Genomic DNA, 17800 nt, shown 5'->3' on the forward strand with positions numbered 1-17800 from the left:
ATGTTCCTGTTATATCAAACTAATACTGTTAAACATTTACTTGGTTACACTTTGACATTCAAATAATAGTCAATATAGTCTCTCTAATAAATGTTACACCTCTTGTATCCTGCTATTCTATTTTTTCCATACCACCAATATTATTTTATTACGGTAAACATAATGATTTAATTTAAATAATAATTTACTGTGAATTCAGCAATAAATTTTACCATATTTCTACTATACCTATATACCATCTATACTGAGACATTTCTAAGTCCATAAATCATAACTTTGTTTAATTTCTTATTCTATATTAAACTAAATGAAAAAATATACAATATTAATTTGTAAAATAATGATAAGTAATTATTAATTATAAAAATTATAGTTAATGTAAAATTACAATCACATAAATAAGTAATCCAAAAATATAAAATATAAATAATTGTTATACATTTTTATTATTTTATAAAAAAAATGTGTACAAAATGTTATTTTATAAAAATTATGAATCATCTAAAATGTTGACTATAAAACAACCAACAAAAGTTAACATTATCAGACTACTTAAAGATATTTTTTAATGATTTCATTCAAAAACCAATCTTCGGAAAACTGAAGGTGATCACCAGGAACAGATAGAAAATGTAATCTACCACTTTCTTCTAAAATTTTTAAGCCAAGCCGATCCTAAAATATAAATAAAAATTTACAGAGTAAAAAAAATAAAATTATAGGTATGCAACTATGTTAAATATTTGTCAATAGTAGATAAGCTATTATAGTGCATATGCATATATGTAGATTGTTATTTTGAAAAATTACTACATTTGTAGAGAAGTAATATAATTATTTTAAACATATAAATTCAATCATGATTTGAAGAATAAAGTGATTAAAAAGACTAAGATAACAGTGCTGCTCCAAAAAGTTTTCAGTTAAAAACCAACCTAAGGTAAATATAAAATATACTATCAAGCTTTCCATGAAAAATATAAATCTAAAAATACCTACCTACTAATTAATATTAAATTCTTACAAATAATCAAATGATGATCCAAGCATAAATTCAAGGAGAGGAGCAAGGCAAAGAGGACGCATAGCGCTTAATCCTTCAAAAAAGTTTTTGACATATATGACAAAAAAAGCTATTTAATTATTTTTTATTGATAATTGAAGAATCCTAAACTTTTTGTCTACTAATAGAATAATAAAAACAATTTAAGTCATACAGATCCAATTTTAATTAATTGTACAAACAAGTCACATTTCAATAATTGTATTGTATTTTATATCAATAGATAATATGATCCAGTTTACTGTAATAAAAGTTATCAAAACATTTTCTTCATAACTGCAGGAAATCATTAACCATTATGCATCACACTTTGTCTAAGTAATTTCCGTGAAGGAAAAAATAGTTCTTTATTAGTAAATTCTAAGTTTAAAAATATAAATTCTGTTCATGAGCAATTAAATCATTTAGATTAAAATTACTATCCAATACATGAATAATTTCTTAAAAATTAAGTTATATTATCAATTTCTATCGGAAAAGTAAAAAGAAGTTTTTCTTATTTAGGGTTGTTTAAAACTTGGTTGAAGGCAAGAATAGGAAAAGAAATGTTGACAAGATTGATTCTTATGCAATACCAATAAAGATATAAATATTGACAGAGAAAATAACATAAAAATTAACAGATATTCTAAAGAAAAACAGTGAAAATTTGACTTTGCATTATAAAAATAAAGTATACTAATAATTTGTAATACCATAATATTATGTGATTTCATTCCTTAAATGTTTATAAAATTTAACTTTATTCCTAATGATACACAGTAGCGTAGATACAATTCTTTTCTGGGGGGGGGGGGGTGTTTAAGAGTAAGTTTTTAAGTGTTCGTAGTATATCTTAAAACGAGATCATATATAATATTACATTTAAAATAGTGTTATTATGTCCCGTATTAATGAAAATTATTTTGTTATTCAATTTTTAATATATACCTAATCATAGTAAAATCAAAATATTTTACTATAATATATAAATATTAATAAATAATAATCAAATATCAATAAAAAAAAAATCTGTGGGGGGGTGGAAACCCCTTACACCCTGCCCGTAACTACGCCACTGATGATACAACTTAACAAAGGTGAGAAAGTTAATGAAAATAATTAACTCGAGTTAAGTTAAATTAAGAGAACACAAGATCTATAAGTTAAAAGTCAATAAAGAAAAAAATATTAACTTAACTCAGTTTAAAAAAAGTTAATCTACTTTTTTTAATTAGTATGTAGATCAAATTAAAAGTGACTGTCTTAGTAAGGAGCAACTCACTACCGTATTTATTTAAATTTATAGTTAAAATTCTTTATACATAACATTCTATATCCACGGCCAGAACTCAATACCCAAAGGTGAGCCCCCAACCTACAAAATCTAATATGACCTCTGATTATATAGTGTATGCAACCATTTTACTTTACATGTTTATTTAATTTTTATATTAATATTTTTAGTACAAACAAAAAATTTCAAAATTTTTTAACTTGATAGATCATTTTTAAATCAACTGTGAAAAGCTAAGTTATTTCAACTACCATATTAACTAATTAAGTTAAAAATTTTATTAGAAAATAAACTAACTAGTTAATTTAGATTGTTAAAAAAAAATTAATTTTTTAACTTAACTTTTTAACTAGTTAAGAGGACGTGATTCCCTCCAATTTTTAGTATTAAAACATACCTACGCAAAATTACAATTACTCGTTTTCTAGTAATTTAAGAGCAAAAACACCTATTATAAGATCTAAAATTAACAACATTTTGAAGAAAATGACATATCCTTTTTTTTAAATAACATATAACAAATAAATAACAAAGTTACAATCGTTTAAAAAAGTAAAAAAAATTATTTCCAAATGTTAGATTGTGTTCAAAATATTAAGTTAATTAATAATCGGATATGACATTTTCTCCAAAATGTTGTCTACTTTAGATTTTATAATAGGTGTTTTTTCTCTTAAATCACTAGGAAACGAGTAATCGTAATTTTGCGTAGGTATGTTTTAAGTTGTAATTTTTAATTTATATTGCCGTTGTGTGCTGCCACCTGCATGTCAATATGACGGCTGCCACGATTTTCTCCCACTACGACAAAAAGAACTGTTGGAAAGCCGGGATAGCAACGTTCGCACCGACCCATCTTTACAGCATACCACATACATCTTATTTGTATATATATTGATTATAAGCCCCCTGTGAAAAATGTCTGGATTTGCCCCTGTGATGATCCAACAACTAATCATTTATATATAATTATTAATGTTTAAAAACAAAAATTTAAGTCTTCAGGTATAGATATTTGAATAATAAACCATTAAAATTTACTTATGCTATTAGGACTTAAAATTGGTATGAAGAATTTTTAAGTACCAAGCATGGAAAATGTTTCAAATTACAAAAGCATATAACCTAAAATCATGAGAAAAAAATGCTAAGGAAAATGTAGACACCAATGAAGAAATCATAAAATATAAATTTGATAACCAAAAACTTGCAGTACAACTTTTACAAAAAAAAATAAAAAAAAATTACTACAGATAATTATAAATACATCTAGTAAGAAATTCAATAATATTCATGAAATTATACCTACAGAAATTTAATAAGCACACCTATAATTTAATTAACTATTACTTTTATTTACAATAAGATATATTGCAGATTGTTCCAGTGGCATAATTTCTTTATCTTGACCTGGTGTATAGAAAGCAAACCACTCACTTTCTTTTGGAACAACCATTGTATCATTGGTAAACATAACCAAGACAAAGTTTTTTAATTTAAGTAAATTATCACGATAACTTTTGTTGATAACACGTTCATTGTTTAAGTCAGCTAAAAAGTGACTGCCTTTGATGTAATCTGATTCTTTAATAGGATCATGCCAATATTCTGCTTGAACAAATATATCTTGTACCCAACTAAAAAATTATTAATAATAATATTGTAAGAATGACAATGAAACCAAAATAATGTTGTACAAATTAAAAATATATATTTAATAACAAGAATAAATAAATCAAAAATTTAAGGTTTTACCTTACATAAGCTTCCTTGTTCAAAAGTAATCTCACATATTCACACCACTTGAAACTAGAATAAATGCATCTTGGCATTCCAAAAACTCCCTGATGTTGACCACCAATAGATATAAGATTTAACATTGGTGGGTCAGGACATTTTTGTGCAACCGCTCTCCTGAAAAATTATACTTTAAAAATTAATAAATTGATTTTATAGTAATAAGTTATTTTATTTTACAGAAATTGAGCTCCTTGTGAAAATCCAATAGCATTATAACCATTAGCCAACTTTGGATCCGCAGCTATTTGTTTACAAGCATCCACAACTTGAAGATTTATATTCATAAAAAAACTGTTTTTAACATCCTATATATAGTTTTTAAATATTAGTATTAGAAATGAGCATGAAATCCAAAGATCTGAATTTTCTGAATATCTGGATATTCAAATCAAAATTTAAATCAAATTCTTATCCGAATTTTCCAAAGTATCCCGATTATTCAGATTTATGGATTTGCTTTTTATGTAAATTTTAAAATTACATTTAAAAATTAAAATATAAATTTGACACTAAATGTAAATTTTTACAAAACCTGTTCGAATGATTTTCCAATTTGTAGAGACTTCACATAAGAATTAGTTCCTAAGTTTTTTTGCAATATCTTGATAATTTTTCCAAGACTAAATGGGTTACAGCAACTGTCACCTAAGATCAAAAAAACAATAAAACAAAATGAATTACTAAATAATATTTAAAGAAACATTTTATTAAACAATTTTTAGAAGAAATATAATTAATAGGGCAAAGGACTTCATGCCCTTAAAAACCTTAAAATATATATGCATTTATACCCTAAAGCATGGGTGGGCAACTGGCAGTCCACGGGCTGAATCCGGCCCGAAACCCTTCTAATCTGGACCATGCTATATTTTCAAATAACATCATAAAATTTTAAAGTTTTTCGTCTATCTTATCGATATTATAATTTTTATCTGGTATTAAACATCGTTAAGCGTCTAAATATCATATGTAAGTATATGTATAGCCATTGATTATAAATAATATTATTTATAATCAATGGTATAGTTTTCAATCATAGGTGTTTGTACATAAATGTTATTTAAAATTAATATTTGAACGATCTTTTTTAATTCTTTTATTTTGTATGCTCTGGCCCGCTTGATTTTAATTTTCTAAAAGTTGGCCCTCTAGTAACTTTGAGTTGCCCATCCTGTCCTAAATAATTAATAAATATGCTATTAAAATATGCATTTAAAAATTTATATTTGTTATAATTAATTATAAAAAAATTTAATTAATAATAAATAATAATAATAATTTTAGGTATGATAGATATGATGATCTGAGATAATTATTTTCTTTTTTTCAAATTTATTTTCATCTTATATTGAGTTTTTATCTAAAACAACAAATTTAAAATTGTTTTAATAATAAATTAAATTAAAAATATTTTTTCTATTTTTAATATATTTCTAATTACCTTGAGTATTACATTGGACTATAAGATATTTTCTTAAGTTGGGAAATTTAAATAACTGCCTGTTATCAGCCAAAATATTTTTATAATTAGAAAAGGAACGTTCCACGTCTGCAGAACTTATTGATGTAAACTTAAAAAATAGTAGGTCACTACTACTAATATCTGCAGGCAATCCATAGATTCATTATCCATTTAATATAAAATTTTTTATAGTTGATCAAATCCAATCTTTTTCTCCAAAACTTTTTTAATTTTGTCATCAATTGCCTTAGCTTGTGCAGATCCTTCAAATTTTACAGAATTTATATGTTATTTTATAGTTTTAATTATTTTAATGGATTCAGTTAGTGCCACACCTTGGGTTTTAAGTCGAGTGATATAAATATATAAATCCATAATTTTTTTTTTTTAATAAAATTAAAAAACTTACTCCTTCACATAAATCAGAGGTATTCAAACTTTTTCATCCCAAGGCTTCTTTGAGTCTTCGCAAAATGTTGACGGCTCCCAAATTATAAATAGCAAAAAAAAATCAATGTTTATATGAATGTAATTTTTTATTTTATAATTTATACTAATTATTTATTTACCATTTTACATTTATAAAAATATTATAAATAAATAGTTAGGTATTGTAGAAAACATAGTAATACAATATTTTATGTTTAGTCTTAGTAAATATAAATTAATAAAATAACTAATCAATATTACTTAATACTAAATTTTTAGTGAGATGGATGCGCTTGTATATATATGTTCAAATCGTGGCTCAAGTTTGGAAATAGCTATTCTTATCTCCTTCTCAACATTCACTTTTGACCGATATTTTATTTTAATTACAGCTAACGCAGAAAGCCCGGTCTCACAGAAGTACGAAGTTGCAAAAGGTGTTAAATTTTTCAAAGCTTTGGTGGCCAATTCGGTGTATTATAGTTTCACATGCGTCCAAAATTGTGTTCACGGCGATGATCTGAACATGGTCTTCACTGTGGAATCTGATGTTACATCGACCCACTGTTCTTGTTCAATAGATGACAAATTTGTTGGAAGGTCAGCACTGAAGGGATCTTTGATCCAATTTTGTTGTTGAGTGTTTTGTGGAAAATAGTTTTCGAAATGAATTTAGAGGTTTGATAAGTGGTCAATGAACTCATTTTTGACGATCTCATTCAAGTTCCTATAATTTTCTTTTAGAAATGTATGGAGCATAGGAAAGCGGTCATTAAAAGTGTCCTCTTCTATTTTAGTCTTCCATAAAACTAATTTTCTTTAGAAATCCGTAATTTTATCAAGAAGCTCAAATATGTTGGTTTTATTTCCTTACAACGATTATTTAATATATTTAGCTTTGAAAAAATATCGGAAAGATATGACAATTTTGTGAGAAAATCAGTGTCTTCAAATTTTTTATGGTATTCATGGTGGTCTAAAAGAAAAAGATGAAGTTCTTTTCTAAGCTCGAATACTCTTGCTTCTACATTTCCACGTGAAAGTCATCGAGAATTGCAATAGTAAAGTAAAGAAGTGTGCTCAGCTCCCATATCAACACACATTTGTTCGAAACATCTGGATTTCAACGAACGGGTTTTGGTTAATGATTTTAATAGTTGATTGTAATACCTCATCAAGAGATGGATTGATAGATTTTGAAGCAAGAGCTTCTCTATGAATTATGCAATGTGTCCATACCGCATATGGGGCTTTATTTTTTTAATGAGAGCTTGAAGTCCGTTGTAACATCCTGACATGGAACGAGATCCACCAGTACAAATACCACAGCACATTTCCCATATTAAATTATTTTCCGTAATGAATGAATCGAGCATTTGGAACAAGTCTACTGCTTTAGCTTGACTTTAAATAGTTCGACAAAAAAAGAAGATCTTCGTGAAAAACGCCAGCGTCTATAAACCTCACGTAACAGATTAGGTGGCCATCATTATCATTATCAGTGACTTCGTCCAGTTGTAGAGAAAAATCCTTGCCTTTTCATTTATCTATCAACTAATCATTAATATCTTTAGCTAAAAATATTTATTGGTTTTCAATTATATGGCATGGCTTCCTTCGACAACTTCCGCGACGCCCCTGGGAGCCGCGATGCACAGTTTGAATACCTCTGATATAAATAATTGTCAAATATGCAGTTATAAAATTAAAAATGGTAAAATATGCAAAATATGCAACTATAAATGTTAAATATAAACTTGTATTGCTATAAAACAAATTTCTATATTACTTAGCTATGTTTTCTTATGATTATTTAAAAACCTGCAAATTCCTAGAAGTCCTGGGGCCTAGTAATTAAATTCTAGGTTCCTTCTAAAAATGGTTTTCTTTTTGTATATTGGATACATGAAATATTTATGGTCAGGTAGTATACCAAATTTATAGCAATGAGTTTTCCAAATTTGAGTAGCTTACCCCTAAGATTAGTTCAAGGGATCTATTCAAAAAGGTTTGGACTTAAATTTAGTACCTAAATTCAAAAACCTCACAAAAAAAAGAACTAGTAAGTGATGTTACTCTGACACTGACACATCAGCTTCTTATATTAAGTCTAATCAAATCTATAGACAGGATAAAGCTTCCAGTACCAGAGTAAAATACCAAAAATGAGAGCTACACCGGAAGGATTTAGTCCATCATGTGAACAATCTATTTTGCAGTCAAATGGTTGGAAAGTATGTTGCACTAATCACTGATATAACTACATTTTACATACAAACCATATTCTGAGACGACTAACCAACAGCTCACCCACCGCAATGATACAAAGACATGAAAAACGTAACTTACGCGAGACGATTACATCCAAGATTTCTAACATTTTATTTATAATAAATAAACCTTGGAATATACTGAAATTCAGAATTATAACCAGCTTCGAATTCGTCAGTAAAAGCCCAATTCCAAATTTCTGTTAAAAAAATCATTAAAACCCGTAGAATCCAATAAAATTATTAAAATAATTCAGTTTTATCACTTAATTTGACTTAATTTATTAGGTATGACTCAATTTTGAAAAATGAATAACTTCCATGAGTTATTAATATTTTTACAGTTCATATAATATTTATTGATGACAGTTATAGGATGGAGTTATAAATACATAATGAAACACAAACAAAATTTATTTAATCTTCCGATATGTATAAAAAAATAACAAAAATAATCAGTTAGGTATAATGAAATAAATCAAAACAATTTATTTCTATATTGCAGCATAAAAAACATCACACTACGTGAATGACTGAAATTTACACCCTGATATTTTACATATGCGTCAATTTTTTCCAAATTTAATTCTGTATTGATCATCCAAACGTATTTGGGTTGATGGAATTGTCGCTGTGGCCATTTTTTTATTTTTTCATGTTCCTCAAGCATTTGTTTTTATAACAATTTCTTTGATTTTTTGCCTTTTTTTTTAATTTCTATTGATGATAGACACAGTTCCACAGCTAACTGCTCTCGAAATTGAACTAATTTTATTGGTTTTTTTGTTACTTATTTATACAAAAACCATGCGTTTTCAATAGACATATCAACCAAATGGTAAAATATTATCATGTACTATTTTTTAAACCTCATGATCATTCTATAGTACCTAATCAAAGAATCCATGATATCAACCTCATCAATATGTTTATTGTAAACTTTAATGATTTTCGGCCGAGGTATAAGAAGAGAAGGCTTTTTATTTTTTGTCAAATCAACTCACTACATTTTTATTGAGTTCACCTATAAATATTGAGGCTACATGTACTACCTTGTTATCTTTCCATGCCACAGCTGAAAAAGGGACATTTTCTACTACTATAAAACACTTTTCAGAATATCCATGACATTTTTTTATCGTTATACGATAATCTGACAAACCGACGTTAGGAAAGTAATTACATCTGAACGTTCCAACTGAATGAATGCCTTTTTTTTTCTAGATACCTATTTTATAACTGGTAAAAATATGTAATTGTAATCAAAAAATAACTTATGGTACAAGTTTTCCGGTATCATTCTATTAATTTTCATAACAATGTTACCTGTAGTTCCAAAATTTGATTCATTGTATATAATTTATTCATCTTCCTATTTCCATTTCCCGTGTTAATTTCAAAGTTATAACCATAGCCAGAAACACCATATTAAACAAGTAATGTGTACCCCCATTTATGACATTTAAGAGGAAGATACTGTTTAATAAGATATGATATAGCTACAGTTGGACACAATTGCTCATCTAATGATTATTAGATAATTATAATATAATAGATAATTAATATAAATAATTATATTACCTATTATTCAATAGGTATAGACATGAGCAAAACTAGAGCCCAAATATTGAGGGTACTGAAATTGCTGAAAATAAAATTAATAACTCGGCGGTTTTATATAATATAATATTACTATTATAATTTGATAAGATTCTTATTAATATTTTTCAATAATAAATTAATAATTTTTCCTAAAAAGTAGTATATACATTGAAAAATTCTAAAACTTTTGTTTTCACCGTCGAAAAATTGCCAACCCCTTAACCCAACACTGACCACGGCACCACCCTAAAAATATGGTCAGACTTGAACCACAAGTTCCAATTATTTTACCCTAAAATTTCAAATAATTTTTAAACATTGACAAAGAAAATAAACCTATTGCCAAATAAAAACTTAAAACACCTAGGTATTTCCAAAAATAAAACGACCATCTTTTTAAAAAAAACCAAAAAGCATCCTAAGATTGGAGCAAAAGCAAAAATTAAAGCGTTTAATATGCAATTTTTTATTTTTGAGTTCATAATTATTTATTTACATGCCTTGATTTAAAAGTATGTTTACTTTCATGACAATGAAATCCGAAATTGATAATGTATTAGAAATAAAAATAACTACTTCAAAAAATAATATTTTTTAAACTACTGTTCTAATAATTGTAATTTTAGACCTCTCAAATATATATATATATATATTTATACATAATTTTTAGTACAGTGTCATACTTCATTAAATATAAAATCTAATTGTTTAATCATAATTATTATAGTGATGTCTAGTATTAAATTTTTCAAATAATGTAAATAAAATCAAACTTAATAACTATGGCAAATTGTATATAATGTACTAATATTTCACAACAACTTTAACAATAAGTAATAATAATAAGTAAATAAATAAATGAATAGTAATAATAGGTAACTGCATTTCAATTAAAAATTGTATTTTATTCATTTATCTTACCCATTCCATGCCACAACACCACTGGAGGAGAATCAGCGTTGATTAAGTTAATTCGGTCAATAAAAACCCAGATTGTCAAACATATTAAAACAAAATTGTTCAGGTAAAAACCTTTTTGATGCATAATATGAGATAAAAATTTAATTTAACTTTTAAGAATTTAAATTAATTCTTAAAATTTAATTTAATTAAAATAATAAATGTGTATAATAAATCTAAAAATTACATTTGTATTCTTTTTTTATTGCGTACGACCAATTACAATTGCAGCTATTTATTTCAATTGTACATATAAAAACGAACTATAAACCAAATCATTAATATATAGAAAAAGCAAATTGCAATTTCGGAATACCTACTGCAAATAATTCAAAAAAAAGACAATAATTATCACAGATTATTAGTATAAATTCATAGGTTGAAATATGATAAGCGATTAGTTACCATGAAAATCAACCATGGTGTAAATTCGTCATTATCAAGGAACGGTTTTTGTTTTCCGTTTTTTATGGGTGATTCATGTTTTGATTATAATGAGAAATTTTAATTCGTATTCATATTTTGCCTACCTTGTTAAATTTTTTTATTTTTATGATTTTATATTAGTGTTTTTTTATTAATTGTTCATATTTAGTAATATTAAACAAAATCATTTAAGAATATTTCAACATATAGATTTATTACAGTTTGCTCTAACAATATTACGTTGTCGGTTTATAGTCCCAGATGCTTTTTTCATAGATGTCACAATAAGATAGTATACTTAATCCAATATAAAAATTGTTTTCACTGAATAATTCACAAATATAATGGCTAAAGAATATGATCATCTGTTTAAATTACTAATCATTGGAGACAGTGGTAAGTGTATTAACATTGTCAAAAACTATCTTCTAATCAAAACACCAATCACCATCATTATATATATATATGTTGAAGTAATTCCTGTTGAAATGTATTTTAATTTTTAAGGTGTTGGTAAAAGTTCATTACTTGTTCGTTTTGCCGATAACACATTTTCTGGTAGTTATATAACAACTATAGGCGTCGACTTCAAAATTAGAACAGTCCTAGTTGACGGAGAAAAAGTAAAATTACAGATATGGGATACTGCTGGTCAAGAAAGATTTAGAACAATCACATCAACGTAAAGCGTAGAATATTTTAATTAATTTGAAAACTAAAAATCTATACTTTTATAAATATTTTATTTGCAGATATTATAGAGGAACGCATGGTGTTATAGTTGTATACGATGTGACCAATGGTGATTCGTTTGCTAATGTCAAACGATGGTTACATGAAATAGATCAGAATTGTGAAGTTGTCAATAGGATATTAGGTAAATAACATAATCTTTAAATTATCAATTATTTAATAATTATCTTATTACTTTAATATTTATATAAAATATGTACATATTGCTTACCTATATAAGAGAATTTTAATTATAATTTTATATTAATAGTAAAATATTCTATTGTTATAAAACAATTTTACTTAAAGACTATACATTTACAATACTTTGAATAAATAATATTTTGTTTACACTTTTCATACTTAACTACAATTGAGCAATAATGTTATTTTGAATGCAGCATTACAATTTTATTCATATTAATAAATTAATATGAAATTATATAGGTACATTTACATTAACAAATACATAAAATAGAAAAAAAATATAGATATTTTTTTAAGTATAATATTTTAATTTTATCAAGAAATTAGTTTATGTCTATATATATAACTGGAATTAAGTTTTTTTTTTCGTATGAATATATGAGACCATAGGTTTATAATTTCAATAGGTATCAATTAATGTCCGATACCTATTCAATATACAGTAAGTAAATTAATTGGAAAGTCAGTATTTATTACTCCTAATATAATGCAGATTGAAGTTCCATTTTTTTTTAACATAATATGTGACTTATAGACCATATTTTACCACGGTTAAAAAAAATACAAAATTCAAAACCACCAACAATTTTTTTTTGATTTTTCAAAAAAAAAAAAAGTTTTGAAAAATTTTGAATATAGCCACTTAATAGAATTACTTATAAGTTACTCAGAGAAGAAAAATTGAAATCTGTTGAATTTTGAATGAATGAGAGCATTTTATATTTTCAAAAAATACAGCAAATTGTAAAATTGTATGGTTTTTAAACTTTTAAATAGATAACTAATAATATGATATTAGATAATGAAGTAGGTACACACAACTCATTCATTCAAAATTCAACCAATTTCAACATTTTTTTTCTCTGAGTAACTTATAAGTAATTCTATAAAGTGACTATTTTCAAAATTTTTGGCGGTTTTGAATTTCGGATTTTTTTTAACCATGGTAAATGATGGGCTATAAATTACATAATATGTTAAAAAAACAGAACTTCAATATCTGCATTATATTAGGAGTAATAACTACAGACTTTCCAATTAATTTACATACTGTATAAGTAATTAATTTGTATAACTTCATTTTTTCATTAATTTGTTCCTGAAAAATAATCTAATGTAATCATAACTTTTTGCTATAATTAGCATAATTTTAAAATTGACTTATGGAAATATTAAATTGCACATAAAATTATATTTTTTTTTTCAGTTGGAAATAAAAATGATGCTCCAGATCGAAAAGTAGTGCTCACAGAAGATGCTCAACGATTTGCTGATCAAATGGGTATTCAATTATATGAAACTAGCGCCAAAGACAACATTAATGTTGAACAGGTAACAACTATCACATAAATATTGACTTGTTTTGTTTGACTATGAAAGTAAACATTATACCAAAAGATATTAATGATTATATTGTATATTATTTATGATTGATAATTTAATTGGATTAATAATTATAATTACTTGTAATTATTATAATAAGTTTTTGTTACAATATAAAGATTTAGTTTGGATTTGGTGTACTAGTTCCTCCCAGGTCTAAATTTAAATTATTTAAAATTTTATAAAGTATCTAAATATATATCTGTATAAAAGTAATTTGATATTAAAAGATATAGCATATATAAGAAATATTAAAATCAATGATTAGCCGTCTGATTTCTTCTCATATGAATGTTTTAACTTTCTCTTTTTTCCTTAAAAGCCATATTACCTTTTTGTTTCTATAGTATTTGATTCAATTATTTCTCCTTTCTAAAATTAATAGTTATGTTAAAGTCAAACGATACATGTATTTATTTATTTTATATAGCATAACCTAATATTATATAATATTATATAATTGTGGTTCATTCTTCCAATTGACTTGTAATAAGTTTTTGATATTATTGGAAATTATACCGCATTAAATTATGTAATTGTATTTTTAGAATAGTATAATTCAAATTTAGTTATGAATTCATCAATGTACTTTAGATTTATACTATATTCTAATACCTTTAAAATCAAATGGTGTAAAAATGTTGTATACTATTTTCATTAAATAATTTTACCAATTAAAATTAAATTAGAATATTTATTATGATATATATAATTAAAAAAAAAAAAACTATAAATAATAATATAGAGCTTATATTCTATTTTGGCCTTAGATGTAAGAATACAATTATAGTTTTATATTAATTAATTATTATATTATTTATTATATTAATCAATTACAATTATAAATTATAAGTTACAGTTGAAAATCTATTTAATAATTTACAAATGAATTGGATTAAAATTCTTAAACCTATTAGTTAAAATAAATATTTATTACTTTGATTGATATTTTAATAAATTACTTTTTTAAATTACGACTTTATTTTAATATTAAAAATTAGTAATATATTACATCTATTATGTATATAAATATTAATAATATATAATATATAGAATATAACCTATGACTTGTGATATTATTATAGTTTTGTTTTTAATTTATTATAAAAGATTAAAATGTATAACATAATTGTGATACAATTGTAATTGAATAACAAACATTTAAATTTTTTTATGCCTTTTTAAAATTAATTTACTCATGATTACCTATTTTATTTTGTAGATGTTCATGTCTATTACTAAACAAGTATTGCGAAACAAAAAGGAAACTAAGGAACGACAAGCTCATCAAAACAATGATGTAGTGAATTTAAGAAAAGGTCCCTCAAAAGGAGTAAAAAGAAAATGTTGTTAAATCCATTTGTTGCTGTAAGTTTTCAGTTTTAAGCTATAATTACATTTATAAATTTTTTTCTCTTATATTTTGTTACCACATATACATTACTATAATATGTGAACTCACTAAGCTCAACATTATTCTTTCACATTGATAAATAAAAATTACTCTTATTTTTTTATTAATACCTGCCAATATGTTTCTACATATTAAAATATTGGACCCCATTTGATCATTATCATGTTGTCAATATCTATTATGTCATTCCTTATATTTATGTTTTGTTTCTGATTTATTTATGTCATTACAATATCATTAGTAAAGTATAAATTAAATATGTTTATGTCTTGCCTTTAGAACATTTATAGCTTTATGAAACGTATATTGTTATGCTCTATTATTATAAATTATAATTATAAAGTATAAATGTGATATGTTAAATTAATTTAAATAAGTTATATAATTTGATCTAAATATTTTACTTTGTAAGCATTTCCTGTAAATTATAAACTCAATCCAATACCATAATTCAAATATTGATAAATATTTAGTGTCAACATTTATAATATTTTATTATTTTCACAGTTTTTTAAATAATAAACTTAATGTGGATTAAAAAAAAATTGTTTACATTTGTTAACAATTTTATTTGTGCATTGTTTTTTTTTTTTCAGAATCTAATCATAAAAATTGATAGTTAATCTTCTAAATATTATATACACCATACTATATGAATTTGTTTGTATTTCCAAATTAATTTGGCTTAAATTATTGTTATTTACAATTAAAAGTATTACAAAAAATGTATTCACAATTCAAATATTATTTAAAATTTAAATTGTGATAAATTTTACAGACATTTTATAAGTGACCAACAAAAATGTACTACTTATAGTTATGTGATATTACATTTTCAATTACATTTATCAGTCTACCATAATGTATGCCCATATTTAATTAGTAAATCTTAATGAAATGTTTAATATTATTTATATAGTTTAAATAATTACAATGTTTTGTCTAATGACATTTTGATAACTTTAAACTATAAAAATGTATTATTATTATTGAATCATGCACAAATACTATAATTCTCTTCCCATACATTATTTCAATATTATTTCTTAAAGATTTCCTTATACTAAGTATATTAATTTATATTATTAAATATTTAATAGTTGTAAATATAAAATTTAACTAAAAACTACTATAAATTAAATTAAATATTAGTGAATATGGTGTTCAAAAATAAAATTTTAAAAATCGGTATTCGTAATAAAGTGTATACCATATTTAATCTTTAACAATATTAGCTTTGATGTATTATCACTAATCAGATATTTTAATATGCTTTTAAGTTTTAGCAATAATGTATTGTGTTGTTTTAAATAATAAAGCCCTAAAAAAGATAGCAGTAGAAAAAAAATTAATTTGAGTTTACATTATTCAATAAGTTACAACACTCGTTTTCACACTAATTACAATTTATGTTGACCAATAATTATAAAAAAATTTGAAAATTTAAGATTTTTATTTAATTGTTTTATACTGTCTTCCATTATGTATATGTAAATATTCAATTATATATATTTATATATATTCTAGTAGATAGTCTGTGATGTTATACTTAATTGAACATAGATAAACTATACATTTTGTTTGATTTTATATTTACATTGTATGTAAATTTAGAAAAATTTTATCATAATCCATAGTCAATATAATATAATTTAAATAGTACATTTTCATTAACTTTTTTTTTTCGAAAAATGTTTCAACTAAACCGAAGTTATAGTTCTTTAATTATTTACCATGTTTTTTTTAAGCCCCATGTCGATATGTACCCAATTCAATATTTAAAAATAATTAAATAAGCGTACATAAATTAACAAGTTGATAAAATTAAATCTTTTATAAAACCAACTATTAAAAAAAAAAATACAATTTCTGGTACACAATATTCTTATATGTTATTAGACTTTGGGCAAAATAATATTTAAAAGTATTTTATTTAATAGAAGGGTTGTATGAAAAAAGAAAACAGTACCTAAAGACTCTTACTTCCTACAATATCAGTAGTCTTGGAGCTGTAGGTTTCTTAAAAAATAATTTCTGGTTTTAAAATGTTCCTCTTGTGTTAATTGTATTTCTATACATTTTTAAACATAAGCATTGCTATTCTTAACTTAAAACATCTTTTAATATATTTTTTATTAATTATTATCTATGATTCATACAAATTTCAAAATATAAATTAATTAGATATAAATAAATTTAATTATTATTTCATATAACCTTCAACTAACCTAATATATAATTTTATATAATTAATTTAGTCAATACAATTTATAACATATTTAGATTTTCATTGAACTAGAACTAAATAAAAAAAATTGATTTTTTTTAGATAAATGTTATGTTACTTTAAAGAACTAAGATTCAATAAATAATATCATTTAAGATGATGGTATATACATTCTTATCAATAAATCAAAGTTCAGAATATTTCTACTGAGGTTAGTGATTTCTATTTGTATAAATATGACTTTATTATTCTTTCCGAGTATAAAATTCTATAATACTCATTAAACATAATTATAATAATTATATGGACTTATTTATTATAAATTTATCATTCCATTTATTTGCTTAAAATAATTAGTACACATTTTGGATTTCAGTATTCATAATTAGATTTTAATTTTTAATGTAATTAAATACCTTTTATTATTTTCAATTTTCAATTTATATTTAAAAATAATGAATACATTTAAATTTATCACATTACTTATAAAGAGTTATTTATAAAAAAAAATTTATTTTTTAAAAATAATATTAAATTACTTTAATATGT

At 24.0% G+C, this 17800-nt stretch overlaps 2 protein-coding genes across 3 annotated transcripts; one reads left to right on the forward strand and one right to left on the reverse strand.

Annotated features, from left to right (window-relative positions):
- Window positions 1-427: 427 nt before the first annotated feature.
- Window positions 428-11184, reverse strand: LOC112683867 (palmitoyl-protein thioesterase 1). The gene is made up of 6 exons (XM_025555056.1): window positions 10824-11184; window positions 4672-4784; window positions 4317-4444; window positions 4095-4253; window positions 3700-3976; window positions 428-675 (listed from the first exon to the last, which is right to left on the reverse strand). Exons 1-6 carry the CDS (start codon window positions 10945-10947, stop codon window positions 553-555), a joined length of 924 nt encoding a protein of 307 aa, XP_025410841.1. The 5' UTR covers window positions 10948-11184; the 3' UTR covers window positions 428-552.
- Window positions 11185-11406: 222 nt separating this feature from the next.
- Window positions 11407-17477, forward strand: LOC112683868 (ras-related protein Rab-35). Of its 2 annotated transcripts, XM_025555058.1 has the most exons (6): window positions 11407-11684; window positions 11796-11970; window positions 12041-12165; window positions 13435-13559; window positions 14833-14978; window positions 17354-17477. In XM_025555058.1, the coding sequence occupies exons 1-5, from the start codon at window positions 11633-11635 to the stop codon at window positions 14962-14964; spliced, it is 609 nt and encodes a 202-aa protein (XP_025410843.1). In that variant the 5' UTR covers window positions 11407-11632; the 3' UTR covers window positions 14965-14978; window positions 17354-17477. The 2 variants fall into 2 exon arrangements, with proteins under 2 accessions (XP_025410843.1, XP_025410842.1); XM_025555057.1 differs by lacking the exon at window positions 17354-17477 and having other exon boundaries at window positions 11408-11684; window positions 14833-15223.
- Window positions 17478-17800: the final 323 nt, after the last annotated feature.

The sequence above is a fragment of the Sipha flava genome, unplaced genomic scaffold (genome assembly GCF_003268045.1).
Source record: "Sipha flava isolate LNK unplaced genomic scaffold, YSA_version1 237_pilon_pilon, whole genome shotgun sequence".
NCBI classification, from domain to species: domain Eukaryota; kingdom Metazoa; phylum Arthropoda; class Insecta; order Hemiptera; family Aphididae; genus Sipha; species Sipha flava.

Bases quoted from the DNA above. Each gene is read 5' to 3' on its own strand.
- LOC112683867 (XM_025555056.1), bottom strand. From the start codon at position 10,947: ATGCATCAAAAAGGTTTTTACCTGAACAATTTTGTTTTAATATGTTTG. The intron at 4,785-10,823 runs GTAAGATAAATG...TTTTGATCTTAG, and splicing joins GGTGTTGTGGCATGGAATGG to GTGACAGTTGCTGTAACCCA. The intron at 4,445-4,671 runs GTTTTGTAAAAA...AACTATATATAG, and splicing joins TTGGAAAATCATTCGAACAG to GATGTTAAAAACAGTTTTTT.
- LOC112683868 (XM_025555058.1), top strand. From the start codon at position 11,633: ATGGCTAAAGAATATGATCATCTGTTTAAATTACTAATCATTGGAGAC. The intron at 11,685-11,795 runs GTAAGTGTATTA...TTAATTTTTAAG, and splicing joins ACTAATCATTGGAGACAGTG to GTGTTGGTAAAAGTTCATTA. The intron at 11,971-12,040 runs GTAAAGCGTAGA...TTTTATTTGCAG, and splicing joins TTTAGAACAATCACATCAAC to ATATTATAGAGGAACGCATG.